We start from the raw sequence: 18,871 nt of genomic DNA on the forward strand, positions 1-18,871 counted from the left end.
GAGGAGACCTGCTATCTGCTTTGTTCTGCTTGGCCCCAGAGGCCAGAACTATCATGGAAGCCACAGTGGTGGTTCTCAGCTTAACAATCAGAGGTGTCTGACAAACAACTGTCCTGTTCTCCTTTGTTGGAGTTTTTGGGCAGAAGTTAAAGTCCACTCATTGGGTATATTAGGAGGGGGTCCCTGTTTCAAGTTCCAATTGGATGAGTTGACCTGCTGGTTTCATTCCTACGAAAGTACCCCCATAGTTAAAGGAAGTATGCCATAGTTAAATAAAATATGGTTATAGCTAAAGGAAATATTCCCATAGTTAAAGCAAATATGTCCATAGCTAAAGTAAATATCCCCATAGTCAAAGGAAGTATGCCCAATTAAAGGAAGTATGCCCATAGTTAAATAAAATATGGTCATAGCTGAAGGAAATATCCCCCTAGTTAAAGGAAGTATGTTTGTAGTTAAATAAAATATGGTCATAGCTGAAGGAAATATACCCATAATTAAAGGAAGTATGCCCTTAGTTAAAGGAAGTACAAGGATGAATGCTGCAGAAGGAGCCATGGTGCACATATCCCATGTCTCAATTTGCAGCTAGATGGTCATTTTTCTTTCCATTTTTTTTTCTTTCTGGTCCTTATGTGATGCTGATGAGGAAACCCCAAAACTCTTAAAACTTCTTTGGACTGCCTCAGGGAAGGGATCCCACCCCAAGGACAAACAGTGTCATCCTTATCTAAAAACCCATTGAATTCTATTCAAATTCTAACCCTGGCTGAAACTCAATCAGGAAGCCAACCTGGGACTCCACCCACTAGTCCCTTCAGATTGTCCAAAGCCCCTATTATAAAAAGAGCCAAACTGGAGTCCACTCTTTGCAGAGGTCCCAAACATGGCATCCCTACACTGGCCATGTCAAGGATTTCTGCCCCCTGAAACTGTGGTTCCGGTGCCCTTTTATCTCTATCCTCAACTTTACTAACTAAGCTTTACTTCCAAACCCCACAACAAACCTCTTTTATCAATCTAGGTTTTCGGGTCTGTAAATTCCTTTACAGAGAACTCTTGTGCTGCTAGTAGACCTCATTTAACTCAGTATCCTTGCGCCCAAATCCAAAGGGGTTGCAGGGGAGCTCGATTTGACTCCTTGTACCCTGAAACCTGGGCTCAATTAAACCTAATTTCATTTAGGCACCCCTTATCTAGTTCTCATCAGTACCACCTTCCTCTCAGCCCTTTCCCCTTGCTGTAGCTGTTTCTAAACTCAGAAAGTGAAAGCTTAATTAGATTTTTTCCAGCCAAAACTAAACCTTCCTAACTCTTAAAGTCACACCTTGAAGGAGATGGAAAGAATATTTTCCAGATCACCAGAGTTTATAATCACAAGGCCACAAATCAATTTCTGCAGTATTAAATTAAAATACAATCATACCCCAGACATTAGAGATCCATCCCTTGGTGGCAACCCCGGTTCCACCCCTTGTTTTGCAGATAGAGGCAACTGAAGTACAAAGGAAGAGACTCACGCAAGGCCACACAGTAGAGACTAGAACAGCAGCTTCCTGAGTTTCAAGCTAATATTTTTGCCAATCTGTCTCCATCTCACAAACATTATGACATTAGACAATACAACGTTATGGCGGACAGTTAGTTTACAGGAACGATTTGTGACCAGGGCCGTCAATTGAAAGACATCATGGTCAAGTTCAAGATGCTGGCAGGCATCACTGAGGGGTCGATTCATTACAGTGTAGTAACAACCCTGTGAAATGATTTATTCGATGGATATACACTTGTAAGTGCTAAATCCCATTTTAAAGTGGGATTTAAAAAAATTCTTACAATACCTAGAAAAGTCCAAGGTTTTGGCTACCACTAGGCCAGTTGAGTCCTCAAGGTCTGCTGATAATCTACTAGAAACAGAGACCTAAGAGGAAACAATGGGTTCATTTATCTATTGCAATCAAAGGAACACTTTCAATAAGAAATAACTTGATTCTTCAAATTGTCCAGAGGCCACCATGGATTCATAAAAACCAGTGAATGGCATTTGAATACTCACCCCACTCCTTCATCCCAAACCAGAGTCTTAGGGTTTCCAAGAAGCTCCAGCTAAGACCTGAGGAGGGGCTCATCATTCTGTAAGGATTCTTGTCCATACATATAATCAATAGGGTCAATAAAGAGGCATCGGCTCCATCTCAACCCTGGGGATCCAAAGAGTCTACCTTTTGGGTGGCTTCTCCCACTTAAAAGTCCATCTTGGTGCAGGTAAAGACAACTATGTGGATTCACAGCCATCATCCCAGGCCCAAGAATGTCAAAGAATTCTGGGTGTGGAAGAGAATTGGTTAAGAGAAAATGGCATGGGAATGTAGGAAGTGGAGACACACATGAGAGAACCACTGAGGTACGTAGTAAGTCATTCATGCACATGGGAAATCCAGGTTGACTCCTAAGCTGCAACCTTTGTTAATTCAGATGGGGCTCCACTGAAGATTGCTTTTGTGCTATCTATGAAGAAAGGATTTGATAAGGAAAGGCAGCAGGGGAACAAGATTGGAAGGGGGGTGGAAGGAGAAAAGGTTAGACTTTCATTTTCATAAGGAGAAAATAATTGTTTTTAAGCATCCTCAAGAATTTTAGAAGTATATATATATATATATCTATATATATATATATAGATATATATATATAGATATATATATATATCTGTGTGTGTGTGTGTGTGTGTGAGAGAGAGAGACAGAGAGAGAGAGAGAGAGAGAGAGAGAGACAGAGAGAGAGAGAGAGAGAGAGACAGAGAGAGAGAGAGAGAGAGAGAGAGAGAGATTGAGAGAGAGAGAGAGAGAGAGAGAGAGAGAGAGACAGAGAGAGAGAGAGAGAGAGAGAGACAGAGAGAGAGAGAGAGAGAGAGAGAGAGAGAGAGAGAGAGAGAGAGAGAGAGAGAGAGAAATGGATGGCTTTATCATCAAACTTTCTTATGGATTCATTAAAGTATTCCTGAACTGGACGCCATTTTGGTTAGCCAAGTTATGTTCCTGTTTTAATGTATTTGAAAGTAAGCAACTAGCATTTTCCCCATGATACTTTATAATAATAGTTAACATTTATACGATGCTTTAAAGCTTGCAAAGCATTTAACAAATATTATTTCATTTGATCCTCACAATAATCCTGGGAGGTAGGTATTATTATTATCCTCATTTAACAAATGAGGAAACTTAGATAAAAGAGTTTCTTACCCATGGTCACACAGCTAGTAAGTGAATGAGTCTGAATTGAAGGTTTTTCCGATGCCAGATCCAATGCTCTACCCACTGCACCACCCACCTGCTTCTATAAATTAGATTGGCCTTTCCCTCAGTTAGTCCAAATTTTTCTTTTTTGGGGTGGTTGGTTGGTGGTAGCTAATTAAGTAACCTGTGTTCTCCCATGTCCCAAGAAAAATGCTGGTATATCTGAAAGTCATCATTGCATTGTGGTGTATTCCTAAGTAGAATCCTAGGATGTCAGAACTGAAAGATTATCTTACCTAGTTGTTCCATTTTACAGAGGAGGAAAAGGAGGCTCAGAGTATGGAAGTGCCAGCTCTTAGTCACACAATGAGGTTGGTGGCAGACTCCTGGCTACTAGTTTCCATTAGGCCCTGGATAGAATTTCAGGGAAGTCACACGAGGGTGCAGGTTTAACAAATTGATATCAGGTATCAACTGTTCAATAAGCTCTGCTTCCCTCTTTTAAGTTTAAGTCTCTTTATAAAGATAATCAAAGTGATTTTTGTTTTCTGAGGAGAAATGACTTGTCCAAGGTCACAGAAATAGTAAGGAGCAAGAGCTGGAATGTAAACCCAGGTCCAAGGAAAGAGAGAACTGAGAAATCACTTTGACTTCACTCCCTATTTTCTCGCTCTGGAATACATAGATGAGAAAATACTGTGAAAAGTTCCAGAGAGAGGCAATGCCATTCTTTGCCACCAATCTCCGAGGATGGAATTGGGTGAGTGCTCTGTTTGCCTGGGGCAGTGGGTCTGGACTGTGTTCTGTCCCATTCACATTGTTCACTGGATTGGTACCATGAGAAACTGATCTTCTGAGGTGGCTTTATAAGCATGACCCTGGAGGTCAGTAGAGCTTTCTACTGTGTCAACTTTGGGATATTCTAACTCACTGCCCTTTCTAGGTCTCACGTTATCCAGGTTAAAGGATTGTACTTTTTTTGATTCTTGGATTCTTGATTGTGGTAATTGTGGAAAGGGATGATGTAAATGTAGTCCTCAAATTATTTTAGCTTATACAGCAAAGGATTAGGGCTAACTGGGTTGGGCGTGGGGATGGCAAGTCTGAATTAATGAACAGCCTGAATTATTGATTCGCTGACAATACAGATTTGTCATTTTCCCTCTTAGGCTCCGGTTTCCTCATCTGTACAATGAGGTTGGGTTGGCCTGGACGACCTTGAAGGTCCTCCTCTGGTCTGAAATTCTCTGTTCTAAGAATGCTCTGAACTTTGCTCTTCTATGTTCCATGTTCTTTAAATTGTTTTTATTGGTATCTTTCATTTTCATATAACTTGCATTTCTAAAATATCCTTTTCTGCTTCCCCCCACCCCCTGAGAGTCATCCCTTGTGATGAAGAATAAAAGACCCTTTTCTGAGTTTTAAATCCTATATTTAAATCTATATTTTCTGTTTTAAGGTACTTTTCATCTCTGTCCTTTTTTTTAAATTTAATTTTTTTAATTTAAAATTTTAAAGTTTTAAATTAAAGCTTTTAAAGTTTTAAATTACAGAGAAAGTGTTGCTCTGTAATGACAAGAGGGAGTTTCCTCACTGGGAATTTCCTGTAGCCATGAAATCACAGGTCTGAGCCCCAAATAACTCTTATAGAATGCTTGCTAATGGAAGATGCTTAGGGCAGAAGAGCCAAACACATGGCCTGTGACACTCCCAAGTGGAGTCTGAATCAGTTTAAAATGTAATTGGGAAGTGTTTAACAAAATAAATGAAAACGCAATAAAATGTAGATAACATAACGTTTTCGCAACTAAGTCAATATGTGGTCCCCGTTTCTAACTGATTTTGACAGCATTGGCTCAGAGACCTGCTTTAAGGGACAGATTTGCTTCGGGCATATTTATTTTTTATTTATAAGGCAGGGGTTTTTAACCTGAAGTCCGTGGAGTTGGATGGGGGAACATTAAGCTTTATTTCACTGGAACTGGTTCCCTTCATACTCGTACTATTTCAGTTTGTCTATTTTAAAACATTCTGAGAAGGGGTCACAAGCTTTGCCAGATGGCCCAAGGAATAGGGGGTACAAAAAGGGGTGAGAATCCTTAATATGAGGACTGTTGTTAAAATTCAAGAGAAGAGATTATTAGCTTAAGGTGACATTTCTTTTGCTGCCTTTTCTACCTTGAATTTCCATATCAAACCCTTCTGGACATAGATAGCACAGTTAAACTTCAGCTCAGTTCCTGTCTGATTTTTCACAATTTTTGAATTAGGGGTTCCAATGGAAATCTCAGCTTCCACCTCTATCTTTTAAAATGCCAATTGCTAATGAGGGGGCAAAAAAAGCTTATTTCATTGGTTGTCCCTTCCCTTGTCTACTATCTGATATGCCAGAATACAGCAGGTGGAAAACAAAGAAAAAGAAGCTGAGCAGATGGATAATCCACCAACTGGATAATCAGGCCCTGAGTAGTCCAGATGTGACAGTATGCATGATGTGAAAGGTGGATTAACATCTTGCAATGCCTTGTGGAAGACTAACTGATCCAAGCTGCTGAGCAAGTTATATTGGGAGCTCAGGGTTGGTAGAGTCTTTTAGGAGCCAGTAGGAAAGAATAGTGATTTAAAAGTCACTAGCTACATGGTCGAGGCTTGACGAGTTGAAGGCAGGGGACTCGTAATAAATTGACTTGAGAAAAGCTTCTTAAAAAAAAATATGACCTCCTTCCCCTAAAACGTTTGAGTGCTTCACATCCATGATTTATTATCATTGCCTGCCCAAAGCTTTTGGGGGTGGAGCCTGAAGGTATTCTCCCCAAGTCGACTTTCATTATACCAACACATCTGGATAAAAGAAGAAAGCTCATCATTTGGATGTTTTGTCCAACGCTTGGTAAATAATTGGATGTTTGGGGATATCGATGGGGGAAAGAGTAGGAGACCTGAGTTCTAGTCCTGACTTAGCCACTCACTGATCATATGACTTTGGTCAAGTCTCTTTCCCCTCTATTTCTCTATTCTATAAAATGTAGGAATTGGGCTAGGGAGTATCTGTAAGGGCGCTGACAGTCTGTGAGATCTGACTATTTGGGCCACACAGACAAAACATTTTGAATGAGCAGCCAAAATTTTTGTCTTTTCATCCAGATGTTTTGGTGTCAACATTTCACAGTGAGCCTGAATGAGGCATTCATGAGAGCCACTGATTTGGTCTGTTGGTACCCAGACTTTCACTTGGCAGTTCCCATGAATGATGTCACGAGGGCGGCTGGATCCTGTTAGTTTCAGGAGAAGAAGACCAGTAACCAGGTAGTTGGTTACTTTTGGCAAGAGGTTAGCCATACCCAAGAAAGAGCTATACCCTCCAATGCCTTCCACTTACACTGGGCTAGAGATGGAGTCATTGTCTTTTGTCTTATAGTAACACCTTGATTAACCAGAATGCTTTAGGAATGGGGTGTTTCCCATGAGTAGAATTTTCTGATTTTCTAAAGCATTAAAAATTGATGCTCTTTCTTTTAGCTGATGGAAATTTTAAAAATAATTTTTCAGAATTCACTTTTTTTTCCTCACTGAAGTTGGTTTAGCAATTAGGACTGAATCTTTCCTTCTTGGGAATCAGAGCCATCCTTCAGACCATCAGTGATCTGTGCCCGGCATTGGAATGGTGCGAGAGTTGGGCTGCACCTGGAAAGGGATTTTTCTCCAAGTGAAATCTTGGCTATGTATGTATGTGTATATATATTCGGTACAATTTGTTAATCTTGTGTAAGTGGATTCCGGGGAGAACAATTCTAGTTGACTGAAGAAGTTGATTAGTTTCTGGTTAATTGAGGCTTTACCATCAAAATGATAGTCAATGCCTTGACGGATTGCATGCTATGAAAAGGCATCTTGAAGCTTGTATGGGGAGATGTATCATAGACCTTAGGGTAGCTGTAATATTTTGGTTAGACAGAGACTGTTCTTCCATAAAGTTTTGGAGTCTCACACCTCAGGCCATGGTGGGGGCCTGGGTTGAGGTTCTCGCCCTTACTTACCGAGTACTCTTTTCCACCAGTGGGTCATTTGATTCCGTGGCTTCTGATCTCGCCCCTAATCCCTTGCTGTTCGGTTGATTGCTAGTCCTGCTAGCCCTGATGAAAGTTACTGAGCCAAAGGAATGCCAAGTAAGATGGGACTTCTCATCACTGTCTGGATTGCACCTACCTGAGCCAGGAACGGGTTTAAGGAGAGGACAAATCAGGAAGCGATACCACATACAGCAACCGAGTTATGCAACATCCTTGCTAAAATCTACGAAAGGCTTCGTACAGCCTACACCGGGGTGGCCCGCTGAAGAGAAACTCTTCCCCCCACTTAACTTGAAGCAGAGCCCATTGTTTTTGCTGTCAAGTTAAATGGGGGTTGTCTTCAATTGGCCATCACAAATAGAGAGCAATATGTTATCACTTCATGTTCATCTTCGCAACAGTCAGCCCTGATCGGTTAGCCAACCAACCAAGCTCTGGTAGCATGACGTCCTGGGAGATAAAGCCCATGAGCTGTCATTTCAACGTCCGGGGTGATTTTCATGGCTGTTACCGCTTGGCAAAGGTGGGCAGGGACTGCCTCCGGGGCAATCTCTGGTCTCTTACCAGCCTAGGCCGCTGATGGCCTTCACGAGTCAGTCCTTATGGGATCGGGGAAGAGGAGGGAAAAAGAGAGGAAGCCAATATGGTCGGGAAAGCTCTGTCTGGGAGTTTAAGAAGGGACCCAGTTAGATCAAAATTGATAGCAGCGCTACAAGCACTGTCCGGGTTCAAACACCACCGGACTCTCGAGTGCATCTTGCCATACTCTCTCCTCAATAGTAAGATAACAGTCTTGCCGATTACTCGTCACTAAGGGTACCCGGTTGTGGTGACATTGAGGCTGACCTTGGAGTCACCGCCCCCGCTGCCGCACTCTCCTTTGTCGTACCACCATTTGTTTTTCAATTTGTCCAAGAGGCCTTGCTCATTCAGTTTTAATACTGCCAGGTTAACAGCATTTCTTGAAACGATAAAACATAACTTGTAAGAAAATGCACAAATGCTTAGGAAATCGTTAACGTATAAAAAAGGAGCACAAGAGGACAAATTGGCGAAATTGCACAGAACGGGGAGCTAGAAAAATGTCTGTACAGCAAATACAGGGTTAAATATTGGAAGGTGGCATGTAGGATAACGTTTGCTCAAAACTGAAGTGTGCGGGATGGGGAAATTGTCTTTGAGAAAAAAAGTAACTAGACTGCCACATCCATGCAATTAACATTCGTCACACATGGCACCATAACTTGGCTTTTACCATTTAAATTGAAAAAGCCGTTGAACTGTAAAATTAAAACAGCAACAAACAGTCAGAGAGGACAACACAGAGAAAACATTGAAAAAAAAAAGGATGCATTAAATAGATGAAACCATCATTTACCGTCTTATTTAACTCCATGGAATAGTGCAGATTTTTAAACTGTTAAGTTACCTCAAAATCCACAAGAAAGAAAATGACAACAAAGTACATCAGGGTAGGTGGAATACTATAACAACATGGATATTGTTATATTATTCCACCCACCTTAATGTTGAGCCTTTAGGGGTTGCCACACCATAGCCTTTGGAATCCAGATTTCCACCAACTTTCATGGTATCACACGGCTTTCTCTGCTCAATATACTCGTTCATGGTTGACTCCAGCAGGAAGGCGAACTTTCCTTTGGACTTCCGCACTCTGGCCACACCGTCCGCTGTGGTTTTGGTAAACACCGATGGTTCGGCCGATTTCATGTATGACCACATTTTCTCGTAGACGGCTATTTTAGACCGCTGTAATCAATGAGAGAAGCAATGCATAGAATCAGGTTCTCTGGTTCCCATAGACTTTAGGGGTCACCCCACCCAACCCCTCACCCAACGTACTCTACGCCTGCTCCCACAGCTGCTCTTACAGCTTTTGTTTGAGCACCTCCAACAAAGAAAAGTTGACTGATCCTCCAGGAGTTCTGCTCTGTTTTGGGACAGCTTTGTTGAAAGCCCTCCTTAGATCAGGAGGCCTTCTGCCTCCTTATAACTCTCCTCCATTGGTCCTAGTTCTCCTTTCTAGAGCTACTTATGCCAAACAAATCTGAGCCCTCTTCCTGATGACAGCCCTTTCAACGTTCAAAAGCAGCGATCACATTCCCCTGCAGTCTTTTCTTCAGCTGGCCAGATTTGGCCATTTCCCTCAACCCTTTTTCGACTGCAGAAAAAACACTGGCTTTGGAGTCTGAGAACCTGGGGTCAGCTCTGGCCTCTGATATTCACTACCTGTGTTACCCTGGGTCTCAGTTTCCTCTTCTATAAAATGAGGGAATTGGACTAAATGTCTTCTGAGATCCTTTCTAACTCTAGATCTCTGATTACTTAGGCATGCTACATAATTTCTATGGGCCTCAGTTTACTCCTCTGTAAAATGAGGGAGTCAGACTAAATGTCTTCTGAGATCCTTTCTAACTCTAGATCTCTGATTACTTAGGAATGCCACATAACTTCTATGGGCCTCAGTTTACTCCTCTATAAAATGAGGGAATTGGACTAAATGGCCTTGCAGGTCTCTTCCAGCTTTAGATCATGGATTCTGCCAAAAACGACTCCTATTTCTGTGCTTTGCATTCTCCCCAAACTGGACAAAGCTCTTGTCCCCCATTCGAATGCTGCCTTCGTTCCATCTCTGCTTGTGTTCATACTGTCTCTCATGTTTAGAACACTAAATGCCACATGAATTTAACTGGATAAAAATACACACACACACACACACACATACACACGACTAATGAGACAAGAACTATTGCTCCTAAGAACTACACTCACAAAAAAGGAATCGAGATACTGAACAAAGATAGCCAGTTTCCAGAGAACCCTAGAGAGCTTGGGGTGAGCATGGAGCATTAGCCAGGGCCGGGTCCTTTTTATCCAACAGGATTAAGTAGGTGGGCTGCAGTGTTCTCCAGGGGTAAAGAGAAGAAAATTCCTGAGGGCAAAGTCCATGGTGTTTCTATCTTTGTAGACTCTGCATTGAGCACAAGTCCTTTTGCATAATGAATGCTTACTAAATGTTTGCTGAATGGACAGATGGAGAATCCTGGCTTTAGAAACATGACTCTGAATGTAGCTTTTTGGTCTATGATCAAGATCACTGTGAAAGATGAAGTGCCATGGGGCCACTGGGTTATAATGGTGGTCACCGGCCATGTATTGGAGATGAAGACCATAGGGCAAAAAAGCAACAGGGTTTAAGTAGACTTCTGCCTCTTATTCATCACATAACCTTGGGCAAATGACTTCATCTCTGAGTTTGTTTTCTTCTAAGAGACAATGCTGTCTCCGGGTCAAGCTAGATGGTCACTGAGCTCCCGTCTAACTCTCAGATTCTATGATTGGGGTATAACAGAAAAACCCTGGACTTAGGGGAAGGAGTGAGCGGCTTCAACCACATTCAACAACTCTGATTGTTATGATACTTAATCCTGTTGGATAAAAAGGACCCGGCCCTGGCTAATGCTCCATGCTCACCCCAAGCTCTCTAGGGTTCTCTGGAAACTGGCTATCTTTGTTCAGTATCTCGATTCCTTTTTTGTGAGTGTAGTTCTTAGGAGCAATAGTTCTTGTCTCATTAGTCGTGTGTATGTGTGTATGTGTGTGTGTGTGTGTGTGTGTGTATTTTTATCCAGTTAAATTCATGTGGCATTTAGTGTTCTTCAGTGTTTTCAAGATAATATCTCTCTGTCTCTGTAACCTCTTGCTCCTGGTTCTGCCTTCTGGGACTTAAAAGAACACATCTAATTCCTCTTTTGCATGATAATCTGGGAAGAAAGCTCTCCTATCTTCCCAAGGTCTTCTCTTCCTTCTTTCCTTCAATGGATTCTTTTATGGCATGACCTCAAGGCCCTTCAGTATCCTCTGGATGCCCTGTAGCATCTCTGTTTCCTTTTAAGGACTGTCTCCTAAGCTTCTAAAGCTTCCTAAATTGGTATCTGAGCTTCACAAATCTTTCCAGTTTTTGCTTTTAATTTTTGCTACATTAGTGCAGTCAAATATAGGGAGAAGGGGCCGGGCTAAGGCAGATACTGTGACATAGCACATATCCACGGCAGGTTGTAGTGAGGCTCAAAGGTTGGAATGTATGTAAAGAGCTTTGGGAATATTTACTGTGCTGTATAAGTGTCAGCTATGAGTTTGGTGGCTTATAACAATTCAGTATGGGGAAGCTCATCACTAAGGTAGCCAGTAGGTCTGTGATACCTACACACACACACACACACACGTATGTATATATGTATGTATACATAGATACATACATGTATATTTGCAATGTCAGACACTGAAGACTAGCTACCAAGTAGTAGCAATATTGTGTTCTATATGAGGTACTACACATGGCAATAAAACCACAAATTCTTGAAATCTTAAAATGATAGAAGCAATTGTTATTGTTGTCATCTCGTTACCATCACCAGTAAGTCGTTGAGTCTTGGGCAAGTCACTACCTCTCCCTGGGCCTCAGTTTCCTCATTTATCAAATGAGGACATTGGAATAGTTGGATTCCAAATCCAGGCAGCTATGTGACTCAGTATACAGAGTGCTGGATTTGAAGTCAGGAAGACCTGAGTTTGAATTCTGCTTCAGATACTTATTAGTTAGGTGCCTCTACGTAGCAATTTAACCTCGATTGGTCTCTTTCTTTTCATCTGTAAAATGGGGATAATAATAGCACCTGCCTCTTACAGGGTGGTTGTAAGGGTCAAATGAGATAATATTTGTAAAGTTCTTTGCAAACCTTGAAGTGCCATTTAAATGTTGGCTGGCTATGAGCCTGTGAATCCACTTCAAATTCAATGTGACCATCCTTTTCGAGTCATGCTTCTCTATCCTGTCCAAAAAATAGTACTTCTCAAATATTTGGCTAAAATCAATAGAGGCTGCATGTAACTCCTTAGCTATCAGCCTTTCTAACAAAGGAATTGAGGTTAGTTTGGCGTGACTTGTTCTAACGAACCCATGCTATTTCCTAGTAATCACTGTTTTCTTTTGTAAGTGTTCATAAACAATCTGATTACTATTCTTTTCCAGAATTTCCCCAGGGATCAAAATCAAGTTCACCAGTTCATAGTTCCCAAAATTTGTCCTCCCCACCTTTTGTCCTCCCCTTTTTAAAAAAATTGGGGCATTTGTCTGTCTTCAGGCTTTTGGTGTCTCTCCTGTTCTAATTGATGCTAGCATTTCTATGACCCCATGTACAGATTCTTTCAGGATCCAGGTGTAATCCATCTGGATCTGGAGAACTGAATCCATTTCTAGCAGGAGTGGTCAGCTGAGTGACCGTTACCTCGTCTTTAATCTGATTTCCTGTTAATCATGGTGATTCCATCTTTGCTAGTTAGAAGATTATTCTCATGACAGGGAGGAGTATGTTTCCTTTTATTTATCCTACAATTTTCAAGCTCAGGATCAGAATCAGCATGAGTCCTATAGTCCTAATCCTCTAATTCAGTGGACAAGATTGTGTTTCCCTTTCTTATCTCCTTCTTAATTTTATAGACTTTGATCACATGTCTTTTCAGACTTCAGTATTCCAGGCTAGAGTCCAAAATAAAAAAAAAATTCTCATAATAATTACAGCTAGCACTTATATAACAGTTTGGGGTTTGCAAAGCATTTTATAAATATCATCTCATTTCACAACAACTATTAGAGGTAAGTGTTATTATCCCCATTTTACAGACAAGGAGACTGAGGCACAGAGAAGCGAGGTGACTTACCCAATGTCACAATGTAATAAAAATCTGAGGTGGGATTTGAACAGCCTTCTTGACCACTCCAACTCCAAGCCTTTACCCATTGTATGCCTTTACTAGCCTCACAGAAAATCTTTATCAGATACTTAAATTTATCCTGCTTCCTTCTCTCACTTGACCCTTTGGGTCCCTTGGCCCTATTCTTCTATGTTCTCTATTTGGCCCGCTCCCTCCTGTCTTTGGGGAACATCCTGTTCTTAGAAATCATTAGGATGTGTTTTTGTCTCCTCTCATCCTGTCTGGTTCAGGCAGGCCTGAGCTTACCAGGGGTCAGTACAATTTGCTTCTCCTGCTGTTTGCAAATAGGCCTCTGCTTCCAAAGAGAAATGTCTTAGCCAAGGGCAGAGGGATCCCTGAATTCCTCTCCAAGGATGTTACCATTTGGATTAATTTACTTCATCATTTACTCTAGCTCTTGGATCACTGATGCGGGTGAAAAGGTTTAGTCCTCTTAGTAAAGAGAATAAATGGTCACGTTTGTCAGGTGCCATTAAATGGGTGCTGTGCAGAGGAAAAAAAATTAATGGATGCAGTAGATGAAAAGTTAGTTAATGGTGGACGTGATCAGTCCCTGCTCAATAACTGAATTCTTAGAGAGGTCAGGGGGCAAAAGGAAATGGTATAGAAGTGGGGAAAACAAAGCGGGGACATTTATCTCCCTAACTGGGATTTAAGTGGCAGGGCAGCATTTGTTCTGAAAAAGGGAATAAACTCCCGGGCATTTTTTTTCCAGTCTGTCTTATTTTGGCTGAACTACTGAAGGCAATAAAAAGGGATTGGATCTCAGCTCACTCATCTGGGGGAAATTAAAAATGATGGGCAGGACACATGGCCTGTTTAATTCCTTTCCCATCTGCCATGATTCATTTATTTCATCCTACCATTTTGTGCCCAAGAAGGTTCAAACAGTGGCTGTGCAGTCATGGCCAAGAGAAATTTATAGCCTTCCAGACTAGAACTGGAAGGGATCTCCAAGGCCATCTAGGCCAACCCTCTCATTTTCGAAAGGAAGGACTTGGAGCCCAGGGAGAGGAAGAGACTGGTCCAGGTCCGCACAAATTGTTGATGATGAGGATGATGATAATGAGGATAGACTTAGAGATGGAATAGACCGATTCTTGGAGCTAATTGAGCAACAAGCATTTATTAAGTACTTACTAAGTTCTCTTGGGGAATTATCAGTGGAAATTCACAGAGGAGAAAGGCAGAATCAACACTGGACATTCCATATTGATGGAGGAAGGAGGGCAAGGATCTTATCTCCATGCAATAGGTACATAATAAATAGTCTAAATTAAGTGAAATGAAAATGAACAATGAGATGAATGAAATCATAGTCTTGATAATCCGAAATGGCACAGAATTAACAAACACTCTGACTTTAGAAAATGTGCTTCTGAATTGCTGATTCTCTTTATCTTCCAAGATACTGTGGCCCTTGGCTCACTGGACCTTGACATTTTCTGTTACACTAAACTCTCTAAATTGGTCGTGTGATCTGTCCTGTCACTGCACATGCCTAAGTATATAAGCTCCTTGAGAGCAAGGATATATTGCTTTTGGATCTCCAGTGTTTAGCACAGTGTTCAGCACACAAAGAAATAAATGCTCATTCATTCATTCTTTCATTTTTTTTTTTTTGGTCCACCATGATTGTGCATGTGTATTGAGTGTGTGTGTGTGTGTGTGTGTGTGTGTGTGTGTGTGTGTGTGTGTGTGTATGTATGTATGTATGTATGGGGAGTTCCAGCAGATTTCACAATAGCTGACTTTCCTCAGTTCTTTTTTTTTTCCTTCTTCTTTTTTTTTTTTTTCTGAGACAATTGCGGTTAAGTGACTTGCCCAGGGTCACACAGCTAGGAAAATTTAAGTATTTGAGGCCAGATTTGAACTCATCTACTGATGAGGTGGGTACTATGAATATTATTATGCTCATTATATAGATCAGGAAACTGAGGTTAATAATTATTGCCCATGGTCACACAATTACGGAACAGATAGATGTGAAATTCTGTAGGTCCAGCACTCTTTACCACACTATGCTTCCTCTCATTTCCCTTGTCATTTATGCTTTGTTCAGGTCAATCCAATAAAAGGTCCACTTATTTGAACTCTCAGGAAATGGAAAATCCTGGCTAATAGAATTTTCTCACTGAAGGCCAACCCCTTTTCTTTCATTTTTTGATCATGGAATGCTTACATTCACTTTTCTAGCTTTATTATAAGTAGAATTCCCTGTCCATGGTGCTGAAATCCAGGGGCACCTTGAACCTCAGGGAGTTCCCATTTTAATGGAAGAAGTGTTATTCTGAAATCTTTACAGAGCAGCTTTTGCTTTAATAGACCTATGATCTTATGTGTGAGTTCGGATAAGTCACTTCTCTTCCCTGGGCCTCAGTTTCCTCCTCTGTAAAATGAAGGAACTTGACTAGCTCTGGACTAGCTTGGGATCAAGGATCCTGATCTTATGAGGTGTCAGCTGTTATTAGGATGACTATTCAATTCCACAAACAGTAATTTAGCACTTACTATGGGCTGGGTCTTTCCTTTGGATGCTATTCTTTCTCTCTCTCTCTCTCTCTCTCTCTCTCTCTCTCTCTCTCTCTCTCTCTCTCTCTCTCTCTCTCTCTCTCTCTTCTCTCTCTCTCTCTCTCTCTCTCTCTCTCTCTCTCTCTCTCTCTCTCTCTCTCTCTTTCTCTCTCTTTTTTAAAATATATCCCTGTTGAATCTCTCCCCTTAGTCCATCCCCTCCCTGGGCAGGAACTCTGTGGTTTATCATCTTTGTGTCTCCAATGCCAAGTTTGGAGCCTGGCACATAGTAGGGCCTAATGAATGTATAATTGAATTGGATCTTTGATGCGCTGAAGCATTTAATGTTGCACACTGCTCATTTCCCTCTCTAGATTGCACCTTTAATTAAAAGCCTATAATTAAAAACCATAATCTGTTCCCTCCTCCCTTCAGTCTCACGGCCCTCCATGAAATGTCTCCTTTTAAAAAACTCCCTGGTGATCCTGTTGGCTGGTGCCGACACCGAGGGGGTATTTGCAGACTTGTAGCCAGCAGAACGGGAGCATTTAAAGCCTCCCAGGGTTGTGCAAGTTCTCTATTTTTTTTCTTCCATTCAAGGTTTGATTACTCCCACACTGTGTTTTGCACATGCTGGACTACGGAGAGGCGTCCTACATAGGGCAATAGTCATCATAATAATAGCTGACACCTCCTGAATTCAGTCCTAACTTCTCTTCTGCGTGACAGTTTCACCAGAAATCCATTGGACACCTCGAAATTCCCCCCAAACGCTGACTTTGAATTTCCCGATTACTGTATTCTTGAGGGAACCTCCATCTTCCCAGTCACCCAGACTCCCAGTCTGTCATCCTAGACTCCTCACCCTCATGTATCTCAAACTGTTGCTACTTGTTCCTACTTCTACAATGTTCTCACACGTGCTTCCTTTCTCCCTCACACGACCACCCCCTGGGGGCCGTCTCAAGTCTCTGTTCACTCTGGTCCATCCTCCACTCAATAGTCAAAGTGATTTTCCTAAAACCTGATCCTGTCACTCAATCAATTCCAGTGCCTCCATAGGACCTCTAGGATCAAGAAGAAATCTGTTTTATTGAAAACTTTTCACATCTGGGCCCCTTCTGACTTTCCTGATTTTCTTACATTTTACGGCCTTTCACAAACTGTACATCCCAGCTGCCCAGGCCTCCAACAAGACTGCCTCTCCCAACTCAGTGCCCCATGCTTGAAATGCCCTCCCCCACCACCTTGGTCCCCTTCAAGACTCAGCTCAGATCTAACCTTCTAGAAAGAGGCTTTTCTTAGTCCCTCCCATTGCTAGAACCTTCCTTCTTCTGTTATTTTGCACACATCTTGTAGGTTTATAAAAACCTAGAATGTAAGCTCTCTGAAGGCAGGTTTTTGGCCTTTCTTTGTGCGCCCTGTGCTTGATGTATGTAGCTCCTGGCACATGGGCACTTCATCAGTACTTCTTCACTGACTCAATAAGATATGCTTTTTAGGCAAGTCATTGGCCAACATGTTAAACAAACCAGGGCCGCGGGAAAGTGGGAGACAGTAGAAAGAGCCCTGATTCTGGAGTCAGAAGACTTGGATTCAAATCTACCCTTGTCACTTATTATCTATGTGATTTTGGGCAAATCACTTCACTGCCTTGTGACTCAGTTTCCTCCTGTCTAAAATGAAGGGGTAGATTCCTTCAGTTTATACTGTAATAATTGATCGATGACTCCCTTCCCCCTAACCAGGTCACAAGACTGAGAATTAAAAAAGGTTACCCCATATTTAACATCAGCAGATCATTAATTGACAGTTGTATGCTCTCTCATTTGAGAGTTGAGAAAACAGAGGGCTCACAGAGGGGGATTGACTTGTCCACAGTCCCACTGCTAGTAGGTGGATCACAGATTTTGAACTTGCAGGCTCCTCAGAGGCCATCAAGTCTAATCCCCTCATTTTTCAGAGGAGGAAACTGAGACCCAGGGAGTCTAGACTGAGGAAGACCCGGGAAGTGTTTTGACTGAGGTTGCACAGAGAGCAAATAGAGGAGCTGGGATTAAACTTATCCTGTCCCCTCCACACTCAGACTCTTCCCACTGTTCCATCGTGCTTCACATTCACTTTAACCTTTCCAAAGGAGGAAACTAGAAGAGGGAGAAGAGAAGACACTTCTTGGAGGTCATCCTGTGGATGAGTGGCAGGGCTGGTTGAACCCAGGGCATTTCTGAAGTGACAGTCACTCTCTGTCCCTTTAGAATCAATTTCACCTGCCAGCTCCCATTTGCTATGGAGAACCTATGTCTATTGTCTCGCTTCCTGTCGCTGAAAAGCCAGGAGCTGGGAGGGCAGGCCCAGAGATCCTGGCTCCTTGTCTTGGCTTTTTGATTGGCTCCTTGGGATGGCAGCTAAGCTATCTGGGGGGCTGGGCTCTCAGATAACCTCAGGAGAGGTCACCTTCATCTGCTTGCTGATGTTTCCCTGCCTATGTTAAGGCCATTTCTGGGGTGTCTTTGCCTGATATTTCCAAGCCATGCTCTGATTCCCCAGGGAGAGGTATTTCAGACACCATGGTTGCTCTCTGGGCCCAGGCAGAAGTGACATCACAGCTTCCCTTCCCAAGGACCTTTCAAGTACTTCTTTTAGCGCCTGAAAGGAGAATTATCCAGGCAGATTTGGCTGACTCTAAGGCCTACGGTGGGGCTGGGGAAGGAAATCTGGCCTGGGGATCTAGCTCAGGAGCTTCGTCCCAGGGATGGGGAGGGGGCTGCATTTCATCCCCAGGAGGAACATGCTCCTTCCCTAGTTGCCTTGCCTCATACCACCAGTGCGGTATGCAGTTATCTGCTGGCTATTGCTACTCCTGCCAGGGCCCTGCCCCCGGATGTCCCTTATGAGGCTCCTTCTTGTTGCCCTGGAAGTGAGGCTGTGTTCTGTACCACTCTGCACCTTCCTAGACTGACTTAGCCCTGGCTAAGCTTTGACTAATTATGGCTCATCTGGGGACCACATGGGAGCAAAGCCAGGCTTAACAGATGTTGAGAGAAATGGCTTCCGAGGTCTTGCTGATTTGACTGTGGGGTGAAGATAAGGGTGAAAAAGGGCCCCTGTGGGCTTTGCCATAATCACTTCCAAGTAGGAAAGAGAATACCCTCTTTGATCTTAGAATGGCAGAGGGCAAAGGGCCCTTTGAGATCAGCTTGTATATCAGCAGCTGAGGAAATGAAGTCCTGCTTGAAAAAGTTTGATGTATTAAGTGATAAA

The 18,871-nt window shown here is 42.3% G+C and overlaps 1 protein-coding gene across 5 annotated transcripts in view; it reads right to left on the reverse strand.

Annotated features, from left to right (window-relative positions):
* GRIA3 (glutamate ionotropic receptor AMPA type subunit 3) overlaps positions 1-18,871 on the reverse strand; it is a 274,320-nt gene that overhangs the window by 25,493 nt on the left and 229,956 nt on the right. For 3 of the 5 annotated variants that reach the window (XM_074277576.1, XM_074277575.1, XM_074277580.1), the window contains exon 13: positions 8,826-9,073. In XM_074277576.1, coding sequence (XP_074133677.1) covers positions 8,826-9,073 — 248 coding nt within the window. Of the gene's footprint in view, positions 1-8,149; positions 8,265-8,825; positions 9,074-18,871 lie in introns of all 5 variants that reach the window. The other 2 variants (XM_074277577.1, XM_074277578.1) reach the window with 1 other exon arrangement.

The sequence above is a fragment of the Sminthopsis crassicaudata genome, chromosome X, assembly GCF_048593235.1.
Source record: "Sminthopsis crassicaudata isolate SCR6 chromosome X, ASM4859323v1, whole genome shotgun sequence".
Classification (NCBI taxonomy): domain Eukaryota; kingdom Metazoa; phylum Chordata; class Mammalia; order Dasyuromorphia; family Dasyuridae; genus Sminthopsis; species Sminthopsis crassicaudata.